Here is a 25632-nt window from a genome sequence, read left to right on the forward strand (position 1 = left end):
CTCATTATATTCGTAAATTTTGAGGTTTATCCTTCGCTTTTAAGATCATTGAATTTGATTTTTATAGAAAATAGTTATATATTAGAAAATAGTATGAGTTTATGTGGTATTATTTTTCAGATGATTTTGTGTTCTTCTTCAAAATTTTATTTTTTATTAAAATGAATCTTTACAAAATATACATTTACTTTAATTAATATTTAAAAACGTGCTCTATCAAAAGTTCCAAAAATTCAATATTTTAGCTTTTCTGAGGTGTCACTTTTGATGAATTTCTGTTTACAACATTATAATTGAATATGTGCTATCTATTTATCCATTATAAACCGTATTTATAATTTTGAAAGCCATGCGGTTTGGCCTAGTAGAATGAGTACAAAGACTGAAATCTGCGGCTTCTCTGGACACATCTTCCATGCTGGTCACGGCCGTGTCCACATTCGTGAAGATAAGCACCTTATGGCTTTCGAATCCCGCAAGGCCTTCCGCATGTGGGAACGCAAGCGTAACCCACGTAAAATCGCCTGGACAGAGCACTACCGCCACGACCACAAGAAGTCTGTCGCTGATACAGCTGCTACAGAGAAGCGCGCCCAACGCAAGAAGGCCACACGCACATATGCTGGTGTAGCTATGGAAGGTAACCAACACCAGATGGTACAAATAGTTAAGAAGCGTGTAGCACGTAAGCCAGTTGCAAAGAAGAACTAAATTTTACTAGAATAAATGGTTGGCTAATATTTAGATTATATCTTAATTGGCACTCATAATTTTTTTGCCTACAGTCCTTTAAAATCTCTTGATATAACTCATTTACCTCTCAAACAATATAATAAAAATTGATATCTCAAAGCTTGGCATATATCTTAAATACAAAATATACGGGGTTTTTGGAAAGGAAATGATATAATCTTTGATGAGTCATAAAAACTGTTAATTAGCGAGATTGAGGAAACGACACATTTGTGTCACTTTTTTATATTGGCTCTATGGCTGATAGAGAGGATTCTGAATTAGAAGGTTTGTTATTAGCAAGAAAGCTTTCATCTCTTATACCTGTGTCTATATCCATTGATGAGTTAAAATTTAATGATTCGAAGAAGAAAATTACTGAAAATTCATTAAAGAAAATTTCTCCTGAAAAGGAATACATTCCTCCAAGTCCTGTTGTGCATTCAGTCGGAAACAATCAGCCACAAGAGACCCCTAAGCCGAATAAATTTACATTTTTGTTAAAATCCAAAAAGACACCTATAAAATCTCCTTCATTTACAAGAATGAAATATGAATTACCAAATATGCAAAAAATAGGTACTTCTGGTACAAATCTGAGACCTATTATGACTGTTTCTTTTTCCAGTTTAGACCTTTCAAATGCCGCCAAATCGGACAAGGATGTAAAGCAAGATGCAAAATCTGTTGTTCCTGAGGCCAGGCAGATTGAAAGTGATTGCGACTCTGAGTCATCTTCTCTCTAGATTTTTATAGTTATCTATTTGATAACTATCTATTGTTTGTATTACCATTAAAAATTCTTTAATAGTTACTTCTTTTACCCTTTATTTCCAAATTTTATCAAAAATATTCCTAAATATGCCATTGACATATAATTATATGATTGTGTAAAACAACATATATCGAATCACTAATTACTGTTTGTAATCGAATAAATAACGAATAATTAATAGATAAGCTTGTATGAAGTTACATATGGATATGAGTGCTGTTTAGGCAAGATACTATCACTACATTCCTCATTTTAGAAGACCTTCTATAGAATTAAAATATAAAAATTTTCTTTTGTTTTTACAATTTCTTATAATACCCTGTGAAACTTTTGTGTAAAAAAGTAATGTTGAATTAAATATAAAACAATTTTTTATAAGAAAATATTAATAAAAATATTTCTTTGAAGAAATCTGAATAAACAAGGTAATGTAGTTTCTTATGTCAAGAAATCTAAGATTCTAGGCTTGCATTTGATGTGAACTAAGCCACTGCCTTTGACGTATTCTGCATCGGTAAAAACAACATCGTGCATGACCATACCTTTTGTAAATGAACCGCCGCATACGCTGCAGCGCTTGTTTTCGTATTCTGGTGTGACTTTGAAATATTTTTGAGTTTTTGTTGATTCAACCTTTGATCTATCATCAACTTCGAGGTTTGATAAGTCTTCTGAATTTCCACGGCCCCAAACGGAAGCAGGAAGCATCCATGCGCGATATGCACGCGGTTTTTGTTCAACTGGTTCTTCTACTTCTTCAACTGTCTCTTTTGGAGCAACGATAACTTCTTCTATAGCTGGCTGTATTGTAACGTCGAAAGCTGGTCTAATCATTCCAAATTGTTGTACAGTAATCCATTGATTTTGAAAAGCATAATCAACAAGTTGTCTTAGCACAAGATCAGCTTCCATATCCCTTTGCCTAACAATAGCTTGTTCTAACTCTTGTATTTTGTTAATAAGAATAATTTCGCGCAAATGTGGATGATCAGATGCAACAAAGCCCAAAATTTGTACTAAAGGAAGAATTGGTTGAGATGTTTTGATTTTTTCTAAATATGGTGGATCAATGATTCTTTCGAAAACTCTCTGTAACATTTGTTCTTGGAATTGAGGAAAATCTTGGAAAATCCATCGAATGCTAAGCATGGGATCTTCTGAACTGCCTATTATTTGATCAAGACTTGTATTAAAAACTTCAAGCGCTCCGTCTAAATTCATATGTAAAATTGGGTCTGATTTTCACTCAATTTTTGCGCCCCTCAAATATTGATTGTTATATGAAATAATGATATCTACAAGATTTACAATCATAGAGAAGTAGTTTTATGATTTCAAATTTTCAATAAACATTGATTTTTCAATATTGTGATTTTTGAAAACATGAATATCGGAATGCCAATCACAGAATATATTGTATTACATACTGTGCTCATAAGGTCTTAATTCACATGGATAAATCAATACCTAAAAAAACTATAGTGTTATCAACGGATTACCTTAGAAATGCTTACTTTGGTTTATAATTATATTCATAATTACTGTATTTACAACCATAATATAATCAAATTTGGTAACTACAAATCAAGAACATAATTAACTACAAATAAAGAACAAATCCACAGTCAAATAAAGAACATAATTTAACTACAAATATGATAAGAAAAAAAAGAAGTATGTTAACAAATATTATAGATCCGTATTTTTCCCAAGTGAGCGGGGTATCTCCAATCCCAGCCCTATCGTCCTCCCAGTGTCAGTTTTCAATATAAAATCCAAATTTTTTTTGAAAATAAAAATTTCGAGAAATTTTTCTGATTTTTTTTCTTTGATTTCAATAATTCAAAATAAATTTGGGAGTAAAAAGACACTATTTAATGAAATTCATATGAGTGAATGTGGATAAATACTCTCAAAACATACAATTTATCTATTTTTTCTTTATATTATCAACTAATTAGTGATAATTTTTTTTGAATCAGATTTTTTTTCATTAAAAACATAATATATAACACAACAATGATGCACACATACGTATCTACACATCAAAATATAAAGCTTGTTTTGGTCTGGGCATCCCAACCCAAAATTCTTAAAAAATTGAATAAAATTGAATACTTGGGGCTGGGATGCCCATCCCAAAACCGAATTGAATTTTTTGAATTAAAGAATATATTTATGTATTTATAATATACATGTGATGTCTATAAAAAATACTAAATTCTAAAAAAAATTCAATTTATTCAAAACGTATACTAAGTGATCACTTCATTAGTAGGATCAGCAATCCTACTAAATGGTGAGAACGCCACTAACTAAAAAAGGAGTCCTTGGAGCTCTTGATCTCTTGTCATTAGAGTTCATAATGAGGCATGGCATCTACTGATTAGAGATCAGAGCAATCCTACCTTACCTTCAGGAGCTACAAAGCTCCTAATCGTTACGAGAGGGAGTCTTGGAGCTCCTGAAGCTCATCAGCAGAGGCTATTTACCATTTGGGCCTCTTCTGATGAAAGATGCGAAACACGTCTACGAACCAGGAGCTTCAAAGCTTCTAATCCTTACTAAAGGGAGCTTTGGAGCTCCTGAGTCTCCATCAACAAAGTCCCAGATGGTAAATGTCCTTTGCTGATGAAAGATGCGAAACACATCTCCGAACCAGGAGCTCCAAAGCTCCTAATCCTTACGAAAGGGAGCTTTGGAGCTCCTGAAACTCCTTTTACTATAAAATATGACAGTTTTCTTCTGAGGTTCTCATCAAATCTAAGACTTCAGAAGAAAGCTGTCCTATCAATGTATACTTACACTCTCATGGACTACAAGTGTACAATTTTAAAGCAGAGATTATCCGAGGCCCCTCATCAAATGAGGGACCTCGGATAATCTCTACCTTAAGTAGTCAAATAACTTTTCTCACTATTTAGGAACAAAAGAACAAGAGTTGGAGTACTTTAAGGCAAGATTCTTCCGAAATCTCTCATCGAATGAGAGACTTCGGAAGGACCTTGCCAAATCCTTGAACGCCAATATCCTTGGAACTGAGCTAGAACCAGGGAGAAGTAGCATACTATAGAGCACGATGGTAATCTCGGAAATACTTATATCGCCCCAAGCACAATATTTAAGAAGTCTAACTCATATATACAAGAAGTCAGGCTGAATAGATATTGTGCATATGGTTTGCAGAACTCTCATGATATTTAAAATTCATGTTATCCCAAAAAAGGTGACACTTTGGGTGTATCGTCCATCCCAGGGATGCAAAAATCACATCACCTTGGATCTATACAAATATTATTCAGATTTATTCAAACAAAAAAAATATACCCAGATTTTCCTTACTTTTACCACCTCTCTAAAGCTGGGGACACCACCTATCGTTGGGAGTAGCTATTAAATAGAACCACTAAGGGTATTTTTGGAACTGCAGGTGTAGTGTAGTGGAAACATCTGACATAATGATTCATTATGCCAAGGTTTGATTCCCATTTAGCTAATTTTTTTCTTTTTTGGATCATGAATTTTTTTTGGGTCACTATAAGATTTGTTTCATGTTCTAAATCTGCTGCATATGTAATCTATTTTTATTTACCTATTTTTTAAAAATCTATTGGATTGCCAAATTTGAATATATTTAAAATCATAAAACTCCAAAAAAACTATAAATATATGTTTTATGCATAGTGCCGATACTCAAATATCAGATTACTTAGATCCATGAATAATATCCGAATTTTTTTTCTTAAAATTAAACTTCAAAACTTCTTGCAATCTTATTCTTCATCAATTGTAAATTTTTAAAACCATTTTTTAAAATAATTTTGCGTAAATTTTATTCTCATGTTGTTTTAATCGAAAATTGATACATTTTCAAAAAAATAATATTGACTTATGAAATTCATTTTTAAGGTGAAATAGTATTGTTTTATTAAAGTATATGAATAATATATAAAAAATTAATGAATAATATAAGCAGATTTTTAGTTTACAAAACAAATATGAGCAATGCAATTTCAAACTTTTGCTGGCAATTTCGATATTGCTCAAGTTTGTAGTATTTGTGATACCTATAACATCGGCTTAATCAAAATTTGATTTTTCTTATGAGTTATTGAGAAAATTTGATTGCAATGAGAAGGATTTCGACGTTTTTGATAAACTAAGAGCTGAGCTTTAGGGGTTCAGTTCATTTATGGCTGTAGTTTGATGCGTAGATCTCTTTTTTATTGTAAATTCTTTCAGCATGGAGATCGAGAATGAATCTTTTGAGAACTTTATGAGTTTTTACACCCGTAAAGAGGTCCTTCGAGGAAAGATAGTCCAGACTACATGAAGATGTGGGTTAACCAAAAAAATCCGATGGTTTCCCATATTCATGTAGATCTTCGAAAAAATGAGCACCAAAAAAGCCAAAAAAATAGGCTTTTTATTGGATTTGTACACTAGATCAATAATCTATTTAGGATCTGACACTCTTTTTAGCCAGAGATATGAGGTCCTTTCTAGGAAAACGATCTATTCATCCATAAAAAAATGAATTATCGTTTTCCCCAGAAATTACATGGGGAGTGGTAAAAGTAAGGAAAATCTGGGTAAATTCGATTTGTTATTAAAGATATTGAGTGCAAATAGCTGTTTCTCTGTGATTGTATCTAATCATGATTGCTGCTATGAACCAACCCAAAGCACCTGAAGCGAAAAGGACAGCAGAAGTAAGGAATTTTGCGAGTTTTCCGATTGTTGAACCATCAATGATCAAATCAAAGATGTCGTACATTTCAGTCATTCTCTGAGCGAGGATAATCTTGTTAACTTTGAAAGTCTTGTTTTCATCCTGAGACATGTGTCTTGATTTATTGATGCTTTCGATCTGTTCCATTGTGATTGTTGTGTAATCTTCTGGGAGGAAATCGAGTTCATCAACATCCTGGAGATCAGCAAGTTGTATCATTGGTTGTTGTTGTTGCATTTGCATTTGTTGTTGTGGGTCAACCATGTTTGGTGGGTAATAATTCTGCTGATAATACTGTGGATACTGATTTCCTTGTGGATAACCTGGCTGAATGTATTGTGGCTGTTGCTGTTGTGGTTGAACATTTTCTTCAATGACAAATGGATCTTCTTTGACTTTCTTTCCTTTACGTGGTCTTCTTGCTCTTTTCTGAGCCTTGATTCTCATTTCTCTCTCCTCCAACTCTTCCTCTGAGAAGTGTCTGATAACTGTTGGATCGTCTTCAGATGGCTTACGGCACATTGAAGCAATGATGAAATATGCGATGGAGATGAATGGAATAACAAGAATGGCGAAGGAAACAGGTACTAAATACTTGGATGGAATAATTACCTTATTAAGTGCAAGAATTGGAACAAATGAGAAGAGGATGTTGAGGAAATAAAGGATAGCATCCAATACATTGTTGAATTTGTTCATGTGTGGACGTCTCTTCACAACAATTATGAACATAATAAGATAAATCACTGGCATGCAAGTAAAAATGTACTTGTTGACAGAAGATGTGAGTGTGGACATGGCCATGACTGTGAATTTGTAGAAAAGAACTCCAACAGACCAGAAAACGTTAATTGAAATGAATTCAGCGAAAAGGAAGATACCTGTTGTATGGAGTCTTGAAACACAGTTCTGCCATTTCTCCTTTTCATCGTTACCAAAGACCTTCATGTCCTTGATAATTGAGGAGTTATGCAAAATGAGGTGGGAATAAAGGAATGGAATGCCAAACATGATGAAGATGACAGTGAATAATATGGATCCGCCGTTAACTTGTATAACTTCCTTGAACCAGTACAATGATTGGTCGGCTTCTAAGAAAAGTGTCTTGTGGCCTGAACAAAGGTTGGAACACTTGTCTTTTTGAGCCTCAGTCATTGTTTGGTAATTGTAGTTGTTGGCTGATGTAATATATCCGTAAGTATAGTTAACAATGCCTGGATTTTGTTCAATGAAAGAAGAGATTGTTCCGTTGTGAACTGCATCGTAGTAGCCTTCGTATTGTTTGGAAATTTGGAATCCACATGGGATGCAGACGTGGGAATGGTTTTGGATAAGATCCCAGCGGCTTCCATCGTAGTTAACATGGAAACTTGTTCCGTATTCACATCCTGTCTTAATTGGGGTAATCTGGGAAACGAAAACTGTAAGAATTGGGATATAAAGAAGATCAAGGGCGAACATGAGCAATCTGAGGCCCCAGCGCTTGATGAACTTCTTGAGCTTGAATAAGAAGTTACGGGAGCATTGGAATGCCTTCAAGAAGAAGAGAATAAGGAGGAATGAACCCAAAATGTATAGAACGTACTGGCCAAAGAGAGCAACTAGCGGTGGGATGGTGACTCCTGGGATCTGATAAATTCCGCTGAACCAAAGGCCAGCAGCAATGAAAATGCAGCCAAAGATAAATTGGAAGAATAAAATCCACCACGGTGGCTTTACAGGGATAATTTCGATGACTCCGGAGTACTTTTGTAACTTCTTGTTAATTTCTTCTAGGTTATCAAGCTTTTCAATTCCTGGAATGATATCATGCAAAAAGTGATGAGTTAGATCTTCGGCGATTGATGTTAAGCTTTTGTCTTTCTTGCAAAACTTTTTACACTTGAAAAGCAATCTGACAAGTAGCCAGCCGCAAGAAACAGGAACAAGAATTGTGCATGTCATCGTAAACTTTTCCATTAGTCCATATGTTAAGAAATATCCTAAAATGCCAAATGCCGCCATATCGCCAACGTGAAGAAATGTTTGCCAAATTGGATTAACGAACCACATAATTGCAATATCGAGTACGAGAGTAAGGCCAAGAGATAATATAACAAGTTTGGCGCGATAATCGAACTTTGGAATTTCAGGTACAACATTGAAAATTATATCATTATAAAACGTTTGTAAAATTGTAAAGCATTTTTTAATTGGTGCAGGCATTGGTATTTCTGGGAAGTTGATGTTAATGCCTATGTTCTGCCAGAATGATGTCAAAGACATAAAAACACCAGACAGAGAAAGCATCGGCATGAGAAAAACTTTGAAAAAATTTTAAGGGGGTTTTTGTAGGAAATGAATTTTTGTTATTTTATTGTTAATTTATTTAAGGGTTTCGTTTTGCGAAAAAAATGTACAATACGCAATTTCGCTAAAAAAACATTTAGCTAGCAATTTCGACCTTTGACTCCACTCAAGACGTCACTTTTTTAATTTTGCGGTATCATATTTTTGGAAAATCTTTATGAATATTATATAAAAAGTCTCTTTAATATCTATATTTCATATTTTTATCGATTTTTAAAGTTTTTGCGAAAAGTATTCAATTATTTTTGCTATTTGGTCGGGTAAATGTCAGATTTGCGACATTTTCTGATATGATATTCAGATTCTACGTTGATAATAATGCTTATAGTGTTGTAAACAGAAATTCATCAAAAGTGACACCTCAGAAAAGCTAAAATATTGAATTTTTGGAACTTTTGATAGAGCACGTTTTTAAATATTAATTAAAGTAAATGTATATTTTGTAAAGATTCTTTTTAATAAAAAAATAAAATTTTGAAGAAGAACACAAAATCTTCTGAAAAATAATATCACATAAACTCATATTATTTTCTAATATATAACTATTTTATATAAAAATCAAATTCAATGATCTTAAAAGCGAAGGATAAACCTCAAAATTTACGAATATAATGAGTGGGAATATAATGCTTATCTATCATAAAACCATATGAAATATCAATTTTTGCTTTACGCCTAATTTTTGACGACAATTAGCAAAAAATGTTAAATGTTAACACTCAGTCCATTTGAATATGAAAAATAAAATTGACTTTGATTAAATGTTTTTATTTATCATGCAATTCTTCTTGCGACCAAAGATTTGAATAAAAGTTCAAAAAATAAGATAGCTTAAAAAATAATATACGGTAGTGTTTACTAATAGATGAATAGTATATAAATTCTATTAAAATGGATTTGATCCAAAAAAATATATAAAATTTGATCATAAATAAAATCGTTTTAAATTACTTCTTCATTTAAATTATAACAATTATTTTTGGTTTTATATTTTTTGGATCAAATCCATTTTAATAGAATTTATATACTATTCATCTATTAGTAAACACTACCGTATATTATTTTTTAAGCTATCTTATTTTTTGAACTTTTATTCAAATCTTTGGTCGCAAGAAGAATTGCATGATAAATAAAAACATTTAATCAAAGTCAATTTTATTTTTCATATTCAAATGGACTGAGTGTTAACATTTAACATTTTTTGCTAATTGTCGTCAAAAATTAGGCGTAAAGCAAAAATTGATATTTCATATGGTTTTATGATAGATAAGCATTATATTCCCACTCATTATATTCGTAAATTTTGAGGTTTATCCTTCGCTTTTAAGATCATTGAATTTGATTTTTATATAAAATAGTTATATATTAGAAAATAATATGAGTTTATGTGATATTATTTTTCAGAAGATTTCATTCTATATGCCTATGAAAAGTACTCTCAAAACTAACTTTTTCCTAATTATAATTAAATCTAGAATATTGTATTATGCTTAGTATTATTTCATTTTTCTCATTCAATTTAGAATTTACAAATGTCAAAAAATTGAGAGCTGTCACTTTTGATGAATTTCTGTTTATTACAATAGAACCCTCTTGCTATTGTGTCAAAATTGCGAAACCGATAGCAAAAATATCTCGCAATATCAAAATTGAGATATTGAGTGAATTATGCATTATAGAGATTAAAAATCTGATTTGTGAAAACATCTCATCAGTTTCTAGCTAATTCAAAAATCTTTACTATCTTATTCGATTAAAATGAAAAGGGAATAGTTTCATTATGCTTTAAATGACAGCCTTATAATATAATCATAGTTTTCGCTCAATATGCAGCATTTTTTTTCGAAATCTATGGTCAATGTCCTAAATACTGATTGCTTTGCATTCATATCTCTTACATTTTCTATACCCACATCACTATTCATTGCTATTCCTATCTTTTTCATTTTTGTTTGTTTCTCATAATTTCTCAAAAAACACGATAACTTGATATTTGTAAATATCATACTTTATAACGTAAATAAGAACTTGACCTATTAAGAAAAGCAGTAATGAAAAGAAAATCTGAAATTCATAAAAATTACAAGTTTCTGATGACAATTAGCTTAATTAAACCAGGTACAAGATTATATAATTGTATTTTCTATCCAATTATCCATATAATATCTTATCCAGAAAAAAAAAACTTGATCAATACCAAATGATTTTTTAACTAGTAAATAAAGTATTTTCTTTACACACACATTGTATATCATAGTTTTTTTTTGGTTTCGCAAAACATCCAAAAACAAATATGCTATAAAAGTGACAATTTTAGCAAAACGAAACCCTTAATTTATTTCTAATTAGTAATAGATTTTTGGATTGAGAATTCTTCTCAAAAATCTCACAATTGAAATTCTTTCTGAAGTGTATGCAGAAATTTTATTGTATTATTAAAATAAGATTCAATTAAACGAATATAACATACGACTCTGCTTTCAAGTGAAAAAATTCAATATGATTTTACAATTGAGACGTTTAATGAATGTAACAAAGCAGCAGGAAAGAAAATAAAATATTTAAAAAACAATAGTGTCGAAAGGTTATTTGTTGGAAGTGAAAATTTTTGTAAGAAATATCTATTCATCTGGATGCAATTTCGAAACAAATGTTCAATTGAAATTACGGAAATAGAATCAATGTTTTCAAAAGTTGCCGCCGTTTGCTTTAAATTATTTTCATTTTTGAATTGAAACGGGAATATTAATAAACATTAAAAAACATTCAGATACCATGGAAAACAAATTACTAGAATGCTTTTCAGAGTGTTTCGTTAAACAAAAAAGCAATAAAAATGCTAAAATGAATGAAGTGAATGAATTTCGACAACTAGATTTAAAATTGTACATTTTCAAGCAGTAAATGTCCTTGCATTCCTTATAATACAGAATAGTTTAATTGAAAGATTGAATTTAAATTGAATTCAATTAGAAATGAAATTTGATGAGACAACTCGGAGTTGATATCAACAGCGATAATATATGACTCATCTTGAGAAAAAAACAACTAATATACATGAATAGATATAGCAAGATATACATGAGATGATCACATTACTCTTTGAATTTGATGGATAAATGCTAAAATAAGGTGGCCAAAGTCGATTATTGCTAAACGATCATATGTAATCAATATCAAGATAGTCAATTAAAATCATTGTTTTACAGTATTATTGTGTGAAAAAAATCGATATCAATTTCAAAGCGCATTATTTTATAGCTATCAATAGTGTTTATTTTGTCCAAAATTAATGTACAGAATTTGAAAATTGAATAGATTATCTTTTATTAGATCAAAAATAAATAAGATAATGATTGGTATAAATTTTACAAAAGGAAAAATTGCAAATAATCAATATTTTTCATCAAGGGAAGCGATTTAAGCGCAAAATATAGTGTAAAGTAACCTCTATATGATGACCTATTTAGTTTCAATAGTTCAAATTTAAGAGAAGTGAAATAAGAGGAAAAAATGACAAATTAATTCATCAAAAAGATGCAAAATATATTTTGATTAAATACTATTTATAAATAAAATTATTTAAACATAATTTTGAAAGAAACTGATTATCGATATTTTTCACAAAAAATAAAAGGGTAAAAAATAATAATATTACATAAAGTATCTTAATAAATCGGAATTGTATCTTTTTTTATAATTATGACTTTTGTTAAGGTAAACAAAATTAGCCAATGTTTCTGAATTTCAAATGAAATCGAATTCAGGATTTATTGAATAAATCGATTACTTATACATAATATAGTAATTTTGCAAAATGAAACCAATGATTCCTTTCAACTACAAATTTAATTTTGCAAATTATCTCAGACTTTTCAGAGGATTGAGTGGCAACTCAATCCTCTGAAATAGTCTGTGGTAATTTTTAGTCTCTACACTATTTCAATATAAGCTCCATTTTTAAACAGTTTTTAAAAATCGAGCATTGAAAAGTGTGATGAGACTTTGCAAATTACCTCAGACTTTTCAGAGGATTGAGTGGCAACTCAATCCTCTGAAATAGTCTGTGGTAATTTTTAGTCTCTACACTATTTCAATATAAGCTCCATTTTTAAACAGTTTTTAAAAATCGAGCTTTGAAAAGTGTGATGAGACTTAAATTTTTAAAATGTTAGATATCAACCAGATAAATATATTATTCACAATGTTTTAAATTACTAGTCGGTTGCGTTATCTCTCAATTTTGAGAGAGATATCTCTCCACAGTTACGATAAAAAAAGTTCGTGAAGTATTCATCGATCTGATGAGCGGAACTTCACATTTTTCAGAACGCAAATCAGAACATGGAAAACGAAAATTTACAGAGGAAGAAGATAAAACTATTCTGGAAATGGTTGAAAAAAATGGAGTTCATTATTGGAAACAAATAGCAGCAGTATTGCAGGACCGAACTGCGAGGCAGGTTCGTGAAAGATGGAAACACTATCTTTCACAGGATATACAAAAAGCACCATGGACTCAAGAAGAAGATGATCTTTTAGAACGCCAATATAGAAAATACGGACCTAAATGGAGTTTAATCGCTGGAATGCTTCCTGGTAGAACCGACGTAAATATAAAGAATAGATGGGCTTTATTATGCAGAAAAAAAACAAAAGAAATTATTAATGCACAAAATAACATGACAATGCAGGATGCGCTAGCTTTGCAAGCAGTTCAACTCCCTATTATAGAAGAAAATGTAGCTTTTGAACGTTTATTGAAAGAATTTTCTAGTATTCAAGATAAAGTCAACGAAGATGTTGCTGACGATTTGTTTACCCACTTTAATTTTTAGATTATTTATTATATGAGTATAGAATTATTATTTTTTGTAATTATTTCTTAACTATCTATAAATATAAATGTTTTTATTTCAAATCTATAAATACATTTTCATCTGCTTATGGGCAATTCATATAGATAGGGTCTTTAGGACTAATAATTCAAAAGATAAATCCAATTTCGATTTGCAAAATATCAGAAAATTATAAATACAATACAAAAATTTGTAGAACTTCGGATGTTTTGAAAACTGCCTGAAATTAGCATCGGAAACATCAAATAAAAAATATAGACAATTTAAGAGCACTTACAAAAATACTAAAGTTATGTTCCAGATGACTCATTTTAAATCAATTTTAATATCAAGTGAGGATCTTGGACTTTTTAAGCCAAACTCCTTCATGAAGTGAATTGTATTACCTCAATTGCGCCATATAATACTTTATAATACAACCTTTCCCAAATGATTCTTAAATTTTGAAATTCATTAAATCATATGATTCTATATATATCTTATCAAAAACGCAGCGAAGTAAAATTGAATAAAAAGTGGTTTTAAATCGATAGAATGCTATTTTATATTTAAGATTTGTGATCAAAATTACATGTTAATTGAATTATTGTTGATAGCATTTTTTTACATGGTATTCAATTTATCTATTGTATTTTAACAAACATGATTGCTATTATATATAGTGACTAAAAAAGTTAAGATTAAATTTGAGAATGTATCAATTTATTTATTCTCAATTTTTATTCTACAAGTTTCTTTCGTTTTAATACGTTACAAATCATAAGCTAAATTTGAACCTTTACTTTTATTCAAAACGATAGTCAAATCAACCAAATATACAAGATCTTATGCTATGTTAAAATTTCTTATCGATTTTTGGCTGTAAATTTAAACTATCAAAATTAAAATTCTATACATAAAATTTCTCATCAATGTTCTTCTTCCTGTCGTTAGCATCGTGCAACAATATTATTGTAATAGATGCTGGTAGTACAGGATCTGGACTTTATATTTATTCATATGAAAACTCAGATGATCTTAATTCTTTCACAGCATTTCGTGATTCGCAAGGGCAACAAGCTTACTTTCGTTCGAATATTCCTTTCCATACCTCTATTAATGATACACAAAAATTAGATCAAGTTTTCACTGAACTAATCGTCAACGGGTCAAATATTTTTCTATCACCAGTCAATAGAACTTTAACACCCATTTTTATACTTTTAACAGGTGCAGTCCGAATCCTTCCGAAAACAGAGCAAGAGACAATTCGCACTGTTTTATATAAATATCTAAAATCACATTTTGATTATGAGATTAAATATAGTTATGTTCGGGTAGTCAGTGGCGATGAAGAAGGCTTATTTGCTTGGATATCCACTAATTTTATTTGTGGCTTTCTAAAATCTGGAAATACAATTGCCGTTGCAGAAATGAGCGGTACTTTTCTTCAATTTGCTGTAGAAGCTCCAAAAGATTATCCATCCGGTTTGAAAAAGTGTTTATATCGAATTAACGATGGAAACCACACTTACAAAGTTTTTTTCCATTCATGGAATGCATTCGGTGATAAAAGTGTTACTGATTACGTTGATCAATACATTTATAATACAACGGGAAAAACGGTTTCTCCCTGTTATTTCAATGAAAGTGTTCAAGAAATCGTTCTAAAGGATGGACCACATAACTTTACAGGCCAAACTAACTTTGATAAATGCCAAGAACTGATTGCAATGGTTTATTCCAAGCTACAATCAAATCTTTGCGGTAAAATTCCAGCATTTTTCATGGATGGTGACGAATGCATCCCATATCCAGGTGATGTAGAAAAAATACATACTTATGGAGTGTTTTTCTATTCATTAGATTTTTTGAATTATTCATCTTACGCGGATTTCCAAAACTACATCGACACCATATACAAACTAGGAAACCTGACATACCCAGAAGCTCAAAATTTGAATGTCTCCTATAAATACACAAAAAGATGTCTTATGCAAGCCCACATGGTCATAAGCTTCCTTATAAGAGGTCTGAATGGAGATTTTCACAGAATGTATAGATACAGACGTGATGAACTCGCAAGTTTATCTTTGGATTGGACATTTGGAGCTGCTATCTACATGTTTTTGTCTGTTTTGATGTTTGGATCTCCATGGTAGTATGCAGTGATAGGAATTATTTCAGGAGTTGCACTTGTTGAAATAATTCTTTTGATAATTATGTGTTTTTATGTTAGAAGACGTAAGTTCGGTTATAGAAGACCAAGTGAAGCTGTTGCAATCGATCCATGATTGCATATTTTATATAATAACAAAAAAAAATTATATTAATAATTATACGAATATATATGAATTTATATATGTTGTTTGTTATTCCATAGTTATTTTAGTAAAAATTTATCATGATATTCTTATCATCTTTTTATTTTTTTAAATCAAAATAATATTTCTATGTTTTTTCCTTCGTTGATAGTTCAAAATCAATGGAAACTTATCTATCGTTCTCTTTTTCTCATCTAACGATATATGTACCATTCCTTTCTATAAAATGTTAAATATTCCTTGTCTCATCTAATATTGATAATATTGCCGTGATTTCTTTTAAAATGATTGAAAAGCAGGATTCTCTTAATGTGATTTGCGCACAACGTAATGAAGTATATATTTACTCGAATTCATGAAAGTAAAAGATCAATAAAAAACATTCATTTCAATCTTTAAATAAAAATCAATCTAAAGAGTTCACTCAGTTGAGTTATGATAAAAAAATTACAAAAAAAAATTAAAACTTTTAATACAACAATAAAAAAAAACTTTAAAATTAAAGTTCCAAAACAGTATCAGTAATTCTAACTTTGAGTTGAGTAGCAACTTTCATTTGGATCTTCTTTGTCTTAGGCATATGGTATTCCTGCATGAAGTATACATTGTTTCCGCCTGTTCTTTCATCATGATCCTTTCCGTAAGTTCTTTTCAGTCTGTATTCAACTCTTTCCAACTGTCTGATCTTTCCCATCATTCCTCTTGTCATTCTTGTTGTTGATCCTTTCTTCTTATTCATGTTCAAGTCATTCTCCAAGTCAGCTTCCTTCTTTATATCATTAGATGTTGCGCAACACTTTGGACATGATGTATGTAATCCGCATTGAGGATTTGCGTGGAAACAATGTCCGCATTTATAAATTCTCATTCCAATTCCTCCGGCGCCAGTAATTGGCTGTCCGCAAGCAGCGCAAACAACTTCGAAAGCTGTATTCGCTTGGGAAGACATGAAACCAATGCCCTGTCTCAAACTCTTGCAGTCGACAATGAGCATGTCTTCGACATTGTTTGAAAGAACGTTTTGATAATTCAAGTATCTAAAAACGCTCTCGAAAATTAATCTGTTTTGATCAGTGTTCAAAAACTGGAAATCATTTGATAAAATGTCCAAAGCCAATTCAGGAGTTGATCTCGCGATGATCTGTACAATGAAGTAGCTGAAGAATAAAGAGATTCCTTGGCTTAATGACCTGTATTTCTCTTTCTGGCTGAGATACATCGGCAACTTAAATCCGAGGAACAAATTCTTCCAAATTTGATCCAAAGCAGCTCCTTGTCTTGGAGATTTCGCGAGTAACTGGAATGCCATGTCCAAATTGGCCAATGCCTTCTTTAACTTGGGTTCAGAAGGAACTCTATCAATTGATTTAATATTCATCTCTTTTCCACACTCTTTTTCCATCGTGATAAACAATTCTCTCTCGATTTCTTTCCCGAGTAATTCAATCGCGTGAGGAATATCAGTGTGAAGAGAATAAATGTGGATACAAGCATCGACAACATGGTTTTCTATGCAGATATCCAAATAAGAAGACTTTCCTTTGTTGAACTCTTCTTCGTTCTCCATAATTACGCCTTCTTTCAACAAACTGAGTGCGTTTTCTTTCTCGTAAATACAGACAGACTTGAAATAAACAGATTGGATTTGTGGATCACTGAATATTTCTCTGAAGATCTGGTATTTGTCTTTTAGTTTAGCAACAGCACTTAAGTATTTGTAGACAACAACATCAGGTTTATTACATTTGTTTGATATGATATTCCTGTGTATTTCTTTCCAGTTCTCTTTCTGTGTCAATAATTCAACACTTTGTATGTTATCAATTAATATCAATGCTCTGAAGATTTCTTCACTGAAAACAGCTTCAGACATTGCTTGTTTGTTTGAGGATTTGATGAACTCATTGATGGTATTGAAGACTTTCTTTCTATTGTCAGTGGACATGATATATGCTTCAATGATTTTCTTGCATTTTTCTGTGGTCATTTTCGCGTTCTTTACGTCTTCAATTCCTGAGTAAGCGTTGTTTGAATAAACTTTAAGAACAATGTCAATGAAACCACATCTTATGCAGTGAGGAATGAGAATAGAATCAACGGAATCGATGTTGATAATATCCCTGTAATTCGCTGACAATGTTCTCAACAATGTTTGTCTGGCATCGACATTTCCTTGGCTTGAGAAAATCCAGCGAACTAACATCTGTACAACGCAAAGAGGGAATGTTCTGACGTGGTCTGCTGTGTAACTCGCGATGTTATCTAAGATAGGACTGACGTATTTGTACTCGCAATCACTGAGAACGAGAATTGTCTGAGAAACAATGAGTTCTGGAGTTAAATTGCTTCCATCTCTGAATCTGACAATTCCAAATCCAATGATCAACATGATGATGTCACACATCTTTGAATCAGGTCTTTCTATCAATGGCTGGAGTCTGGAACACCTCTTCTCTTGCTTGCCTGGAACAGGGAGAGGTGTGTAAAGCCAAGCAATGATTAGTTTGATGTTCTTGGAGTCGAATTCGGAAGGATTCTCAATGAAAGCTTTGTAAATGAATTCGTAAAGTTTGTTTGCTTTCTGGAGATATGTACAGATTGCAATGACATCGTTGTAGCAGGAAACCCAGAGATATGAAAGTGTCTCCGCGTAATGGTTCTCTCTGGAATATTGGTAGATGTCGTAAGAAAGGTTTTTGACCATTTCGTATTGAGTTGCAAGTGTTTTTTGTGGAAATTGAGGTCCATTTTCTTCATAAAGTAATCTTTTGGCTTCTGTTATTATTGGATCTTCTTTTTCTTCCTCTTCCTCCTCTTCTTCATAATCTTCTTCTTCTTTTGATTCTTCTTTTTGTTGTTCTTGTTCTTCATTTTCTTGTTCTGATGATTTAGAAACTGGATCTTCTACAATAAATACTGATGGTTTGTTCTCTTCTTGTTTTTGCATTGTTTCTTCCTCTTCTTCCGGTGGAGGTTCTAATTCAATTGTTTTTTCTTCTTCTGACTCTATTTGTTTTTGTTCATTTTCTGTTTGTTTTTCTTCTGTTTCTGGTTGTGGAGGTTCAGGAATTTCTACTTGAGCATCAATGTCTATTTCAGGAACAACAATTTCATCTTCTTCTTTAGGAGGAACTTCGATATTTGCAAAAATGTCTCCATTTTCTTCAGTTTTCTCTTCTTCTTTTGGTTTTTCTGGAATTTCTTCTTGTTTTTGTTCTGTTTCTTCTTGTTTTTGTTCTGTTTCTTCTTGTTTTTGTTCTTCTGCATTTGGAGGAATTTCTTCTTTTGGTTTCTCTTGTTCGGATTCTTCTTCAGATGAAGAGTAATACTCTGGTCCACTTGAATAATTCGGATTTTCTTGATCAATTTTGATTTCTCTTGTTTGAACAATTTCATTCTTTGGCTCTATTTCATTAGTTTCTTCTTTTGGTTCTGATTCTTCATGTTTCTCTTCTTCTTCAACATTTTGTTCATTTTCTGCTGGTTTTTCTTCTTCTTTAACTGATTCTTCTTCTTTTGGTTTCTCTTCTTTCTTTGACTCTTCTTCTGTCTGAGGTTCTTTCTCATGTTTCTCTTCTTCAACAGATTCTTCTTCTTGTTTTTGTGTCTCCTCAGCTTTTTCTTCTTCTATTGGTTTCTCTTCAGTTTCTTGTGGTTTTTCTTGATTCTCTTCTTTAACTGATTCTTCTTCTTTGGGTTTTTCTTCAGTTTGTTCTGATGGTTTTTCTTCATCTTTTGGTTGGTCAGTTTCTTCAGTTTCCTCTTTTGGTTTCTCTTCTACTACTTCAGTTTCCTTTGGAGGTTCTTCTGATGGTTTCTCTTCTTGTTTTGGTTGATCAACTACTTCAGTTTCTTGTTTAGTTGAATCTTCCTTTGGTTCTTCAACTTTTTCTTCTGATTCCTTTGGTTTTTCCTCTGTTTCTTCTTTTGGTTTTTCTTCTTCAGTCTTTTGTTCAGTTTCTTTTTGAGGTTCTTCCTTTGGTTTCTCTTCTGTTTCTTTAGGTTTTTCTTTAGTTGACTGTTCCAATTTGATTGAAGATTCAGAGTAGTAATCAGTTGAGTAGTAACCATCACTGTCATCAGTTATATCTTGCTTTCCTGAATTCAACATTTGCTTTGGCTTTGCTTGTTCTTCTTCAACAATTTCTTTGTTTTCATTTTCTTCAACAATTTCTTTGTTTTCTTCAACAATTTCTTTTGGTTTTTCTTCTGTTTCTTTTGGAAGTCCTTCTGTTTTTTCTTTGTTTTCCTCAACAAATTCTTTGTTTTCATTTTCTTCAACAGTCTCTTTTGGTTTCTCTTCTGTTACTTTGTTATCATTTTGTTCAAGAACTAATTTGCTCTGAGACATGATTGACTCAGCTTCATCTTTTGCTTTGGAAATTTCTTCTTTTGTGATCTTTTTCTCTGGTTCATCACCTTTGATGTTCTTTCCAATGATTGATGCAGTGATTCCGCTCTTTATCATGTCCAAAAATGATCCTTTGTTGAATGTATTCGATGGTTCAATACTTCTCTGCTTTGTTTCAACATTTTTAGGTTCAATCAGTTTGATTTTCTGGTCAATTGCTTCTTTGTTAGCAATGTCAAGGAAATCTTTGATGGATTCGAAGTTCTGGATGGATTTTCCTGCCAATGTGATGATTTCTGGGAAAATATATTTATAATAAAAATCTAATCGGTCGTATCCCTTGTAGAGATCCTTTGTAGCCTTGCCAGTGATGAAGCGATTCATGTCCAGCTTGGAAGCAGTCTTGAAAATGCTGATTTGCTCTTCAACGGACCTTTGTATTTCTAATTGGTCGTCTCCTGGGTAAATGTTCTCAATGGACTCCTTCAACGCGGCTTCTAGGAATGGAAGAACTTCTTCCTGGACGGCTGTGCACCTTTCACGGGTGGAAATCGGAACATCGAAATATTGGATGTTACTTCCTTTGTAGACATTAATCGCGATGTTAAATATCTCATCGTATTGACGTTTGTCGCCATGGAAATGTATTAATTGCTTCCAACTGATGAATTTAAGACGATATAAAATTTTTGTGCTCATAAAGTAAAGTGTTTGGTTCTGTACGAAGCGTAAGAATGTTTCATTCAATGCTAAGTTGATTTCGTTGTTCTGAATGAGGCGTAGAGGATGTCCGAGCTTATTTAAAATTAATATCGAAGAATTCACATGATTCTTAAATACAACAGCGGCAATTCCTCCTCTGAACAGGAATGCATCCGTAATCTCTTGATCAAAATCACGATTGTAGCGAGCTTGGTTTTGATAATTTTTTCCAAGCATGTTGTCACCATTTAATGAGAATTCGTAAAGCCAAATAGTGGTTTTACTGTAAATTATGAATGTAACAACTTCGAAATTATTAATTGCACGTAATCTAAACGAATTTTGGCTTGCCTGGCCATAAGGATCGAGCAAAGTGATCTTCTTGGTTTCTGTAAATAATGTGCACCTCGAGTTTTCGACTAAAATGAAGAAAGAACGAAGTTTATTTGTGCAATAAATATCCGAAACACTGATATTCTTGGTTTCAGATAGTAATACGGCTTGTGTGCTTGATAGCGATGGTCTTAATTCAAGTTGGTAATAAGTATCTTCTGTAATTAAGAAAAATGATGATGAATCTTCGGAAAATACGATTGATTTGATGACTTTATCGGAATTCACTTTGTTATTTATGATTCTCATGCCTAACTTTGTATCATAGATCACGTATTTTCCTTTTTGATAGCCAATAATTAAGTGTAATCCATTTGGTGAAACAGCAAGTGCAGATGGATTATCATCGAGTTTATCTTTGGTTACAAATGGAGAAAATACACGTGGATGATACTCTGATTTCATTGGTTTCGCTTGTTCTGTTAAGATATAAATCGCATCTTTGCACAAAGATATGCCTTTCAGATTACTTTCAAATAGATAATGTGATTCGAACTTAAAATCATGAACAATGGACATGTTCAAGTAGGAAATGTTGATATCCTGCTTGACTCCCTCACTCATGAGTTATCTTTGATACGATATCGTCTTTCAAAATTTCACATGATACGGTGGAAATCACTTGAATTTGGATATGAATATGTTTTTGTAGTACTAGAACTGTATGAAACTAGATGAAATTATTCGCATTTCGTTGAAAAAATTATTATTTTCATATCGATCTACAAAAATTTTGTGTTATAGAAGTGATTTTTATGCTCCTCTTGTATTTAAACTAAGGTTACACTATTTAGTATTATAATAAACTCTAATATTAACTGTGAAATTTCGATTTTTTAATAAAAAAATCCAAAAAAATTTCAAAATCTGAATTTCAAATATAAAAAATGTTGAAATGAATATGAATTTTATAATTTTCGAAAAAATTTGGAAAACTAGCACTTCACAAAGACACATCAAACAGCTTCCTTTCACTATTTTTCATCATAAATCCCATTAATTCTTAGAATTCTTAATAAAAAAAGAATTTTTCTCTTCAAAAAGCCCTCTTTATCAATACAAACAAGATGCCTTTAGTATTTAAAAAGATATTCCGAAAGATTAGCCATTAATTCTAATATTTACTCAATAATAAAAACTTATCTCACTAATTTCAAGTTATCTATTCGTTACATCAGTATAAAAGAAAACAGTTTGTACAATGACTCCATGAGAAAGTATAAGAAACTGAGTTTACATCTAATTTCGACAATATTGACATTGAATTTTTTATTCATAATAGTCATTTGATACAAGTAGACCAGAACAATTGATACCAATATTCTTGGCAGTTGGCGATGGCTACTTACATAATAGGTAATATCAAAATTTGATTTACCAAGATTCGCGTGAAAACTATTGAGTTAATTCATTCGATCCTATCATTTACTTTAATTACATTACTTATTATTAAAAAAACAAACAAATATTTGAATAGTTAATAATCTTTTACTTTTTGTTACAGATATTAATGAAATAGATCCTTTATGCTCTGTAGCCGTTTGGATTATGGGACTGCCAGTTCCATGAATCGCGAACCATATCTTCGATTGTCTTTGTAGCAGTCCATCCAAGGACTTCCTTAGCGTATGATGGGTCAGCAACGACTGTTGGAAGGTCACCTGGTCTGCGGTCGACGATCTTGTATGGGATTTCGATTCCATTAACCTTTTCGAAGGCATGGACGAGTTCAAGGACGGAGCAGCCATTGCCTGTGCCAAGGTTAACGATGAGTGGTTTGCTGCCTGGATGAGCGTTCAAGTAATCCAAAGCCTTGACGTGGCCGATGGCAAGATCGACAACGTGGAGGTAATCTCTGACACCAGTGCCATCGCGTGTTGGGTAATCGTTACCGAAAACGTTTAAGTGTGGGCGCTTTCTGACAGCGACTTGGGAAATGTATGGCATTAAATTGTTTGGAATACCGCTTGAGTCTTCACCAATCATGCCTGACTCGTGAGCACCTACTGGGTTGAAGTATCTAAGGAGAACGATCTGCATCTTGTTATCGGCAACGTAGCAGTCTTGGAGAATTCTCTCGATGAAGTACTTGGATGTGCCGTATGGGTTTGTTGTGCCACCAACTGGGAAATCTTCCTTGATAAGTGGGGCATTTGGATTGCCGTAAACTGTAGCGGAACTTGAGAAGATGATCTTCTTGCAGTTGTATTCGCGCATAACATCAAGAAGAACGAGTGTTCCGTTGACGTTGTTGTCGTAGTATTCGATTGGCTTGACAACAGATTCACCGACAGCCTTTAAGCCAGCGAAATGGATAACTGAGTCTGGCTTGTACTGTTCGAAGCAGGCCTTTAAGGCAGCTCTGTCTCTGATGTCGCCCTTAACGAACTTGACGTCCTTGTTGATGAGCTTTGAAACTCTCTTCAATGATTCGTCGCATGAGTTGCTGAGGTTGTCGAAGACAACAAAGTCATATCCAACCTTGGAAAGTTCAATTAACGTGTGGCTTCCAATGTAGCCTGCACCGCCGGTGATGAGGATTGTCATTGAAAAAAATTATCCTTTTTTCTGAAGAAATTAAAATTGAGACCAGATAGGTGTTCAATTCATCTTTTTCATTGTTATAGACCGAAAATAGATTTTTTCGGTTTTCTCTTCAAATAATTGAAAGAATGATACTATTATAGGTTTATTATATTATATAGCATATAATCATGCTATAGCCGAAAATTATAAGTTTTGAGAAGATTGAATATAACACAAATAAATTTGAATGTAAGTTAAATTGCTTGTTGTTTTTAATAGCTATTTAATGGGAAATCCAATATTGCAAAATTCAAATTGAATGATTGAAAGAACAGAAAAAGTCATTCTTTTCAATTTCGAATATGTTTCATTGTATTTATAATTATATGGCAAATAAGATATTTAAACTTGATTTTTGAAGGAAAATTCACAAAATTGAATAAATTCAAATAATTTTTATTCAAAAATAAACTAGTTATTTGAGTTTAATACTAATTATCTATTCAAACTACAAAGTTTGTAATTTAAAATATTTTGTGAGATCAGATTGAATTAATTCAAGGTTCTTTTCAATTAATATTAATGACCATATTACGCATTTTCGAACATTCTAAACCAAATATATAAAAATTGGAGACGAATGTTAAATTTGCTAGACATGGGGGAGTTGTCTGCAAAGTTTTAGCTCTTATCTCTAACAAAAAATTAATTTTTAAAAAAATGACCGAATACGTTTCACAGCGAGAAAAAAATAAAAGGCAAGATAGAATTTTCTAGACATAAAGAAGTTGTTTACCGAGTTTTAGCTCTTATCTCTAACAAAAAATTAATTTTTAAAAAAATGACCGAATACGTTTCACAGCGAGAAAAAAATAAAAGGCAAGATAGAATTTTCTAGACATAAAGAAGTTGTTTACCGAGTTTTAGCTCTTATCTCTAACAAAAAATTAATTTTTAAAAAAATGACCGAATACGTTTCACAGCGAGAAAAAAATAAAAGGCAAGATAGAATTTTCTAGACATAAAGAAGTTGTTTACCGAGTTTTAGCTCTTATCTCTAACAAAAAATTAATTTTTAAAAAAATGACCGAATACGTTTCACAGCGAGAAAAAAATAAAACTGTACACTGATTTTAATTTTCATTTCCAGTCACTTTACTTATTATTTTTTATTTTTTTTCATTTTAATTATAAATTATTTCATAATACGTTTATTTACGTTACCATTTTCTTTATTCTTTTGAATTCCATATTAGACACTTATAGAATATTTTGATTGTTAACGTACTTCATTAGAATGAATCCTTACAAAGGGTATGTCGATCGAATTTACCTAATTGGTATTTCCAATCAGATTGAAGAAGGTAAAATGACATGGGAAGAAGCTTGCACCCATGTTCCCATCGCCCCAACCCTTCAATCAAATGATTTCAAATATTTAGATGTTTCAAAATCTTTTTTACAAAATCAATTTAGCTTACAGAATATCCCATTGCCTAAAGGCAAGAAAGGTCGTAGGGTCAATCCCTACGACCAAATCAAAGCTCTTGCTGTGATACATGACCACTGGGCCTTTCCCTGTGGTCAAACAAAACAATGGAAACGTTTGAAATTACAACAAATTGATGTATCTTATAGAGAAGTACGCAGATACTTCAAAGAAAATCATTTCACCAAGACGCGATTAGAGCATGCCGGGCCAGAAACAGCAGTAAGATATTGGGCGCTTTCACCCAATCTTATCTGGCACGCAGATGTTCATTATTTTAGGGGTGTTCGTGGCCAGTATATTTATGGCATAATCGACGATTTTAGCCGCAAAGTCCTAGCGTGTATACAAATACCAGATATGCTGGCAGCGACGGCAGCGAACGTTGCGGCTTCCGCCTTCATTGAATTTGGCGCCCCTT

At 32.0% G+C, this 25632-nt stretch overlaps 8 protein-coding genes across 8 annotated transcripts, besides 6 other annotated features; 4 read left to right on the forward strand and 4 right to left on the reverse strand.

Annotated features, from left to right (window-relative positions):
- The first annotated feature begins 249 nt into the window (after positions 1–249).
- Positions 250–287: a mobile genetic element.
- Positions 288–363: 76 nt separating this feature from the next.
- Positions 364–755, forward strand: TVAGG3_1035170 (assembly of large subunit precursor of preribosome; the record flags this gene model as incomplete). The annotated part of the gene is made up of 1 exon (XM_001580387.2): positions 370–711. The coding sequence occupies one exon, from the start codon at positions 370–372 to the stop codon at positions 709–711; it is 342 nt and encodes a 113-aa protein (XP_001580437.1).
- Positions 756–989: 234 nt separating this feature from the next.
- On the forward strand, positions 990–1478 carry TVAGG3_1035160 (uncharacterized protein; the record flags this gene model as incomplete). Its single annotated transcript, XM_001580386.1, has 1 exon — positions 990–1478. The coding sequence occupies one exon, from the start codon at positions 990–992 to the stop codon at positions 1476–1478; it is 489 nt and encodes a 162-aa protein (XP_001580436.1).
- Positions 1479–1919: 441 nt separating this feature from the next.
- Positions 1920–2735, reverse strand: TVAGG3_1035180 (uncharacterized protein; the record flags this gene model as incomplete). Its single annotated transcript, XM_001580385.1, has 1 exon — positions 1946–2728. The coding sequence occupies one exon, from the start codon at positions 2726–2728 to the stop codon at positions 1946–1948; it is 783 nt and encodes a 260-aa protein (XP_001580435.1).
- A 462-nt stretch (positions 2736–3197) lies between these two features.
- Positions 3198–4795: a mobile genetic element.
- Positions 4796–5478: 683 nt separating this feature from the next.
- On the reverse strand, positions 5479–8652 carry TVAGG3_1035200 (uncharacterized protein; the record flags this gene model as incomplete). Its single annotated transcript, XM_001580384.1, has 1 exon — positions 6117–8534. The coding sequence occupies one exon, from the start codon at positions 8532–8534 to the stop codon at positions 6117–6119; it is 2418 nt and encodes an 805-aa protein (XP_001580434.1).
- Positions 8653–8916: 264 nt separating this feature from the next.
- Positions 8917–8954: a mobile genetic element.
- Positions 8955–10131: 1177 nt separating this feature from the next.
- Positions 10132–10168: a mobile genetic element.
- Positions 10169–12862: 2694 nt separating this feature from the next.
- On the forward strand, positions 12863–13983 carry TVAGG3_1035230 (RNA polymerase II transcription regulator recruiting protein; the record flags this gene model as incomplete). The annotated part of the gene is made up of 1 exon (XM_001580383.1): positions 12893–13426. One exon carries the CDS (start codon positions 12893–12895, stop codon positions 13424–13426), a length of 534 nt encoding a protein of 177 aa, XP_001580433.1.
- A 150-nt stretch (positions 13984–14133) lies between these two features.
- Positions 14134–15836, forward strand: TVAGG3_1035240 (8-oxo-dGTP phosphohydrolase protein; the record flags this gene model as incomplete). The annotated part of the gene is made up of 1 exon (XM_001580382.1): positions 14359–15588. One exon carries the CDS (start codon positions 14359–14361, stop codon positions 15586–15588), a length of 1230 nt encoding a protein of 409 aa, XP_001580432.1.
- A 381-nt stretch (positions 15837–16217) lies between these two features.
- TVAGG3_1035250 (VPS8 subunit of corvet complex family) lies at positions 16218–21763 on the reverse strand (the record flags this gene model as incomplete). Its single annotated transcript, XM_001580381.1, has 1 exon — positions 16250–21760. The coding sequence occupies one exon, from the start codon at positions 21758–21760 to the stop codon at positions 16250–16252; it is 5511 nt and encodes a 1836-aa protein (XP_001580431.1).
- Positions 21764–22664: 901 nt separating this feature from the next.
- Positions 22665–23751, reverse strand: TVAGG3_1035260 (UDP-glucose 4-epimerase family; the record flags this gene model as incomplete). Its single annotated transcript, XM_001580380.2, has 1 exon — positions 22721–23743. The coding sequence occupies one exon, from the start codon at positions 23741–23743 to the stop codon at positions 22721–22723; it is 1023 nt and encodes a 340-aa protein (XP_001580430.1).
- Positions 23752–23817: 66 nt separating this feature from the next.
- Positions 23818–24655: a mobile genetic element.
- A 364-nt stretch (positions 24656–25019) lies between these two features.
- Positions 25020–25632: part of a mobile genetic element that runs on past the window's edge.

This window comes from Trichomonas vaginalis, chromosome I, assembly GCF_026262505.1.
Source record: "Trichomonas vaginalis G3 chromosome I, whole genome shotgun sequence".
NCBI lineage: Eukaryota > Parabasalia > Trichomonadida > Trichomonadidae > Trichomonas > Trichomonas vaginalis.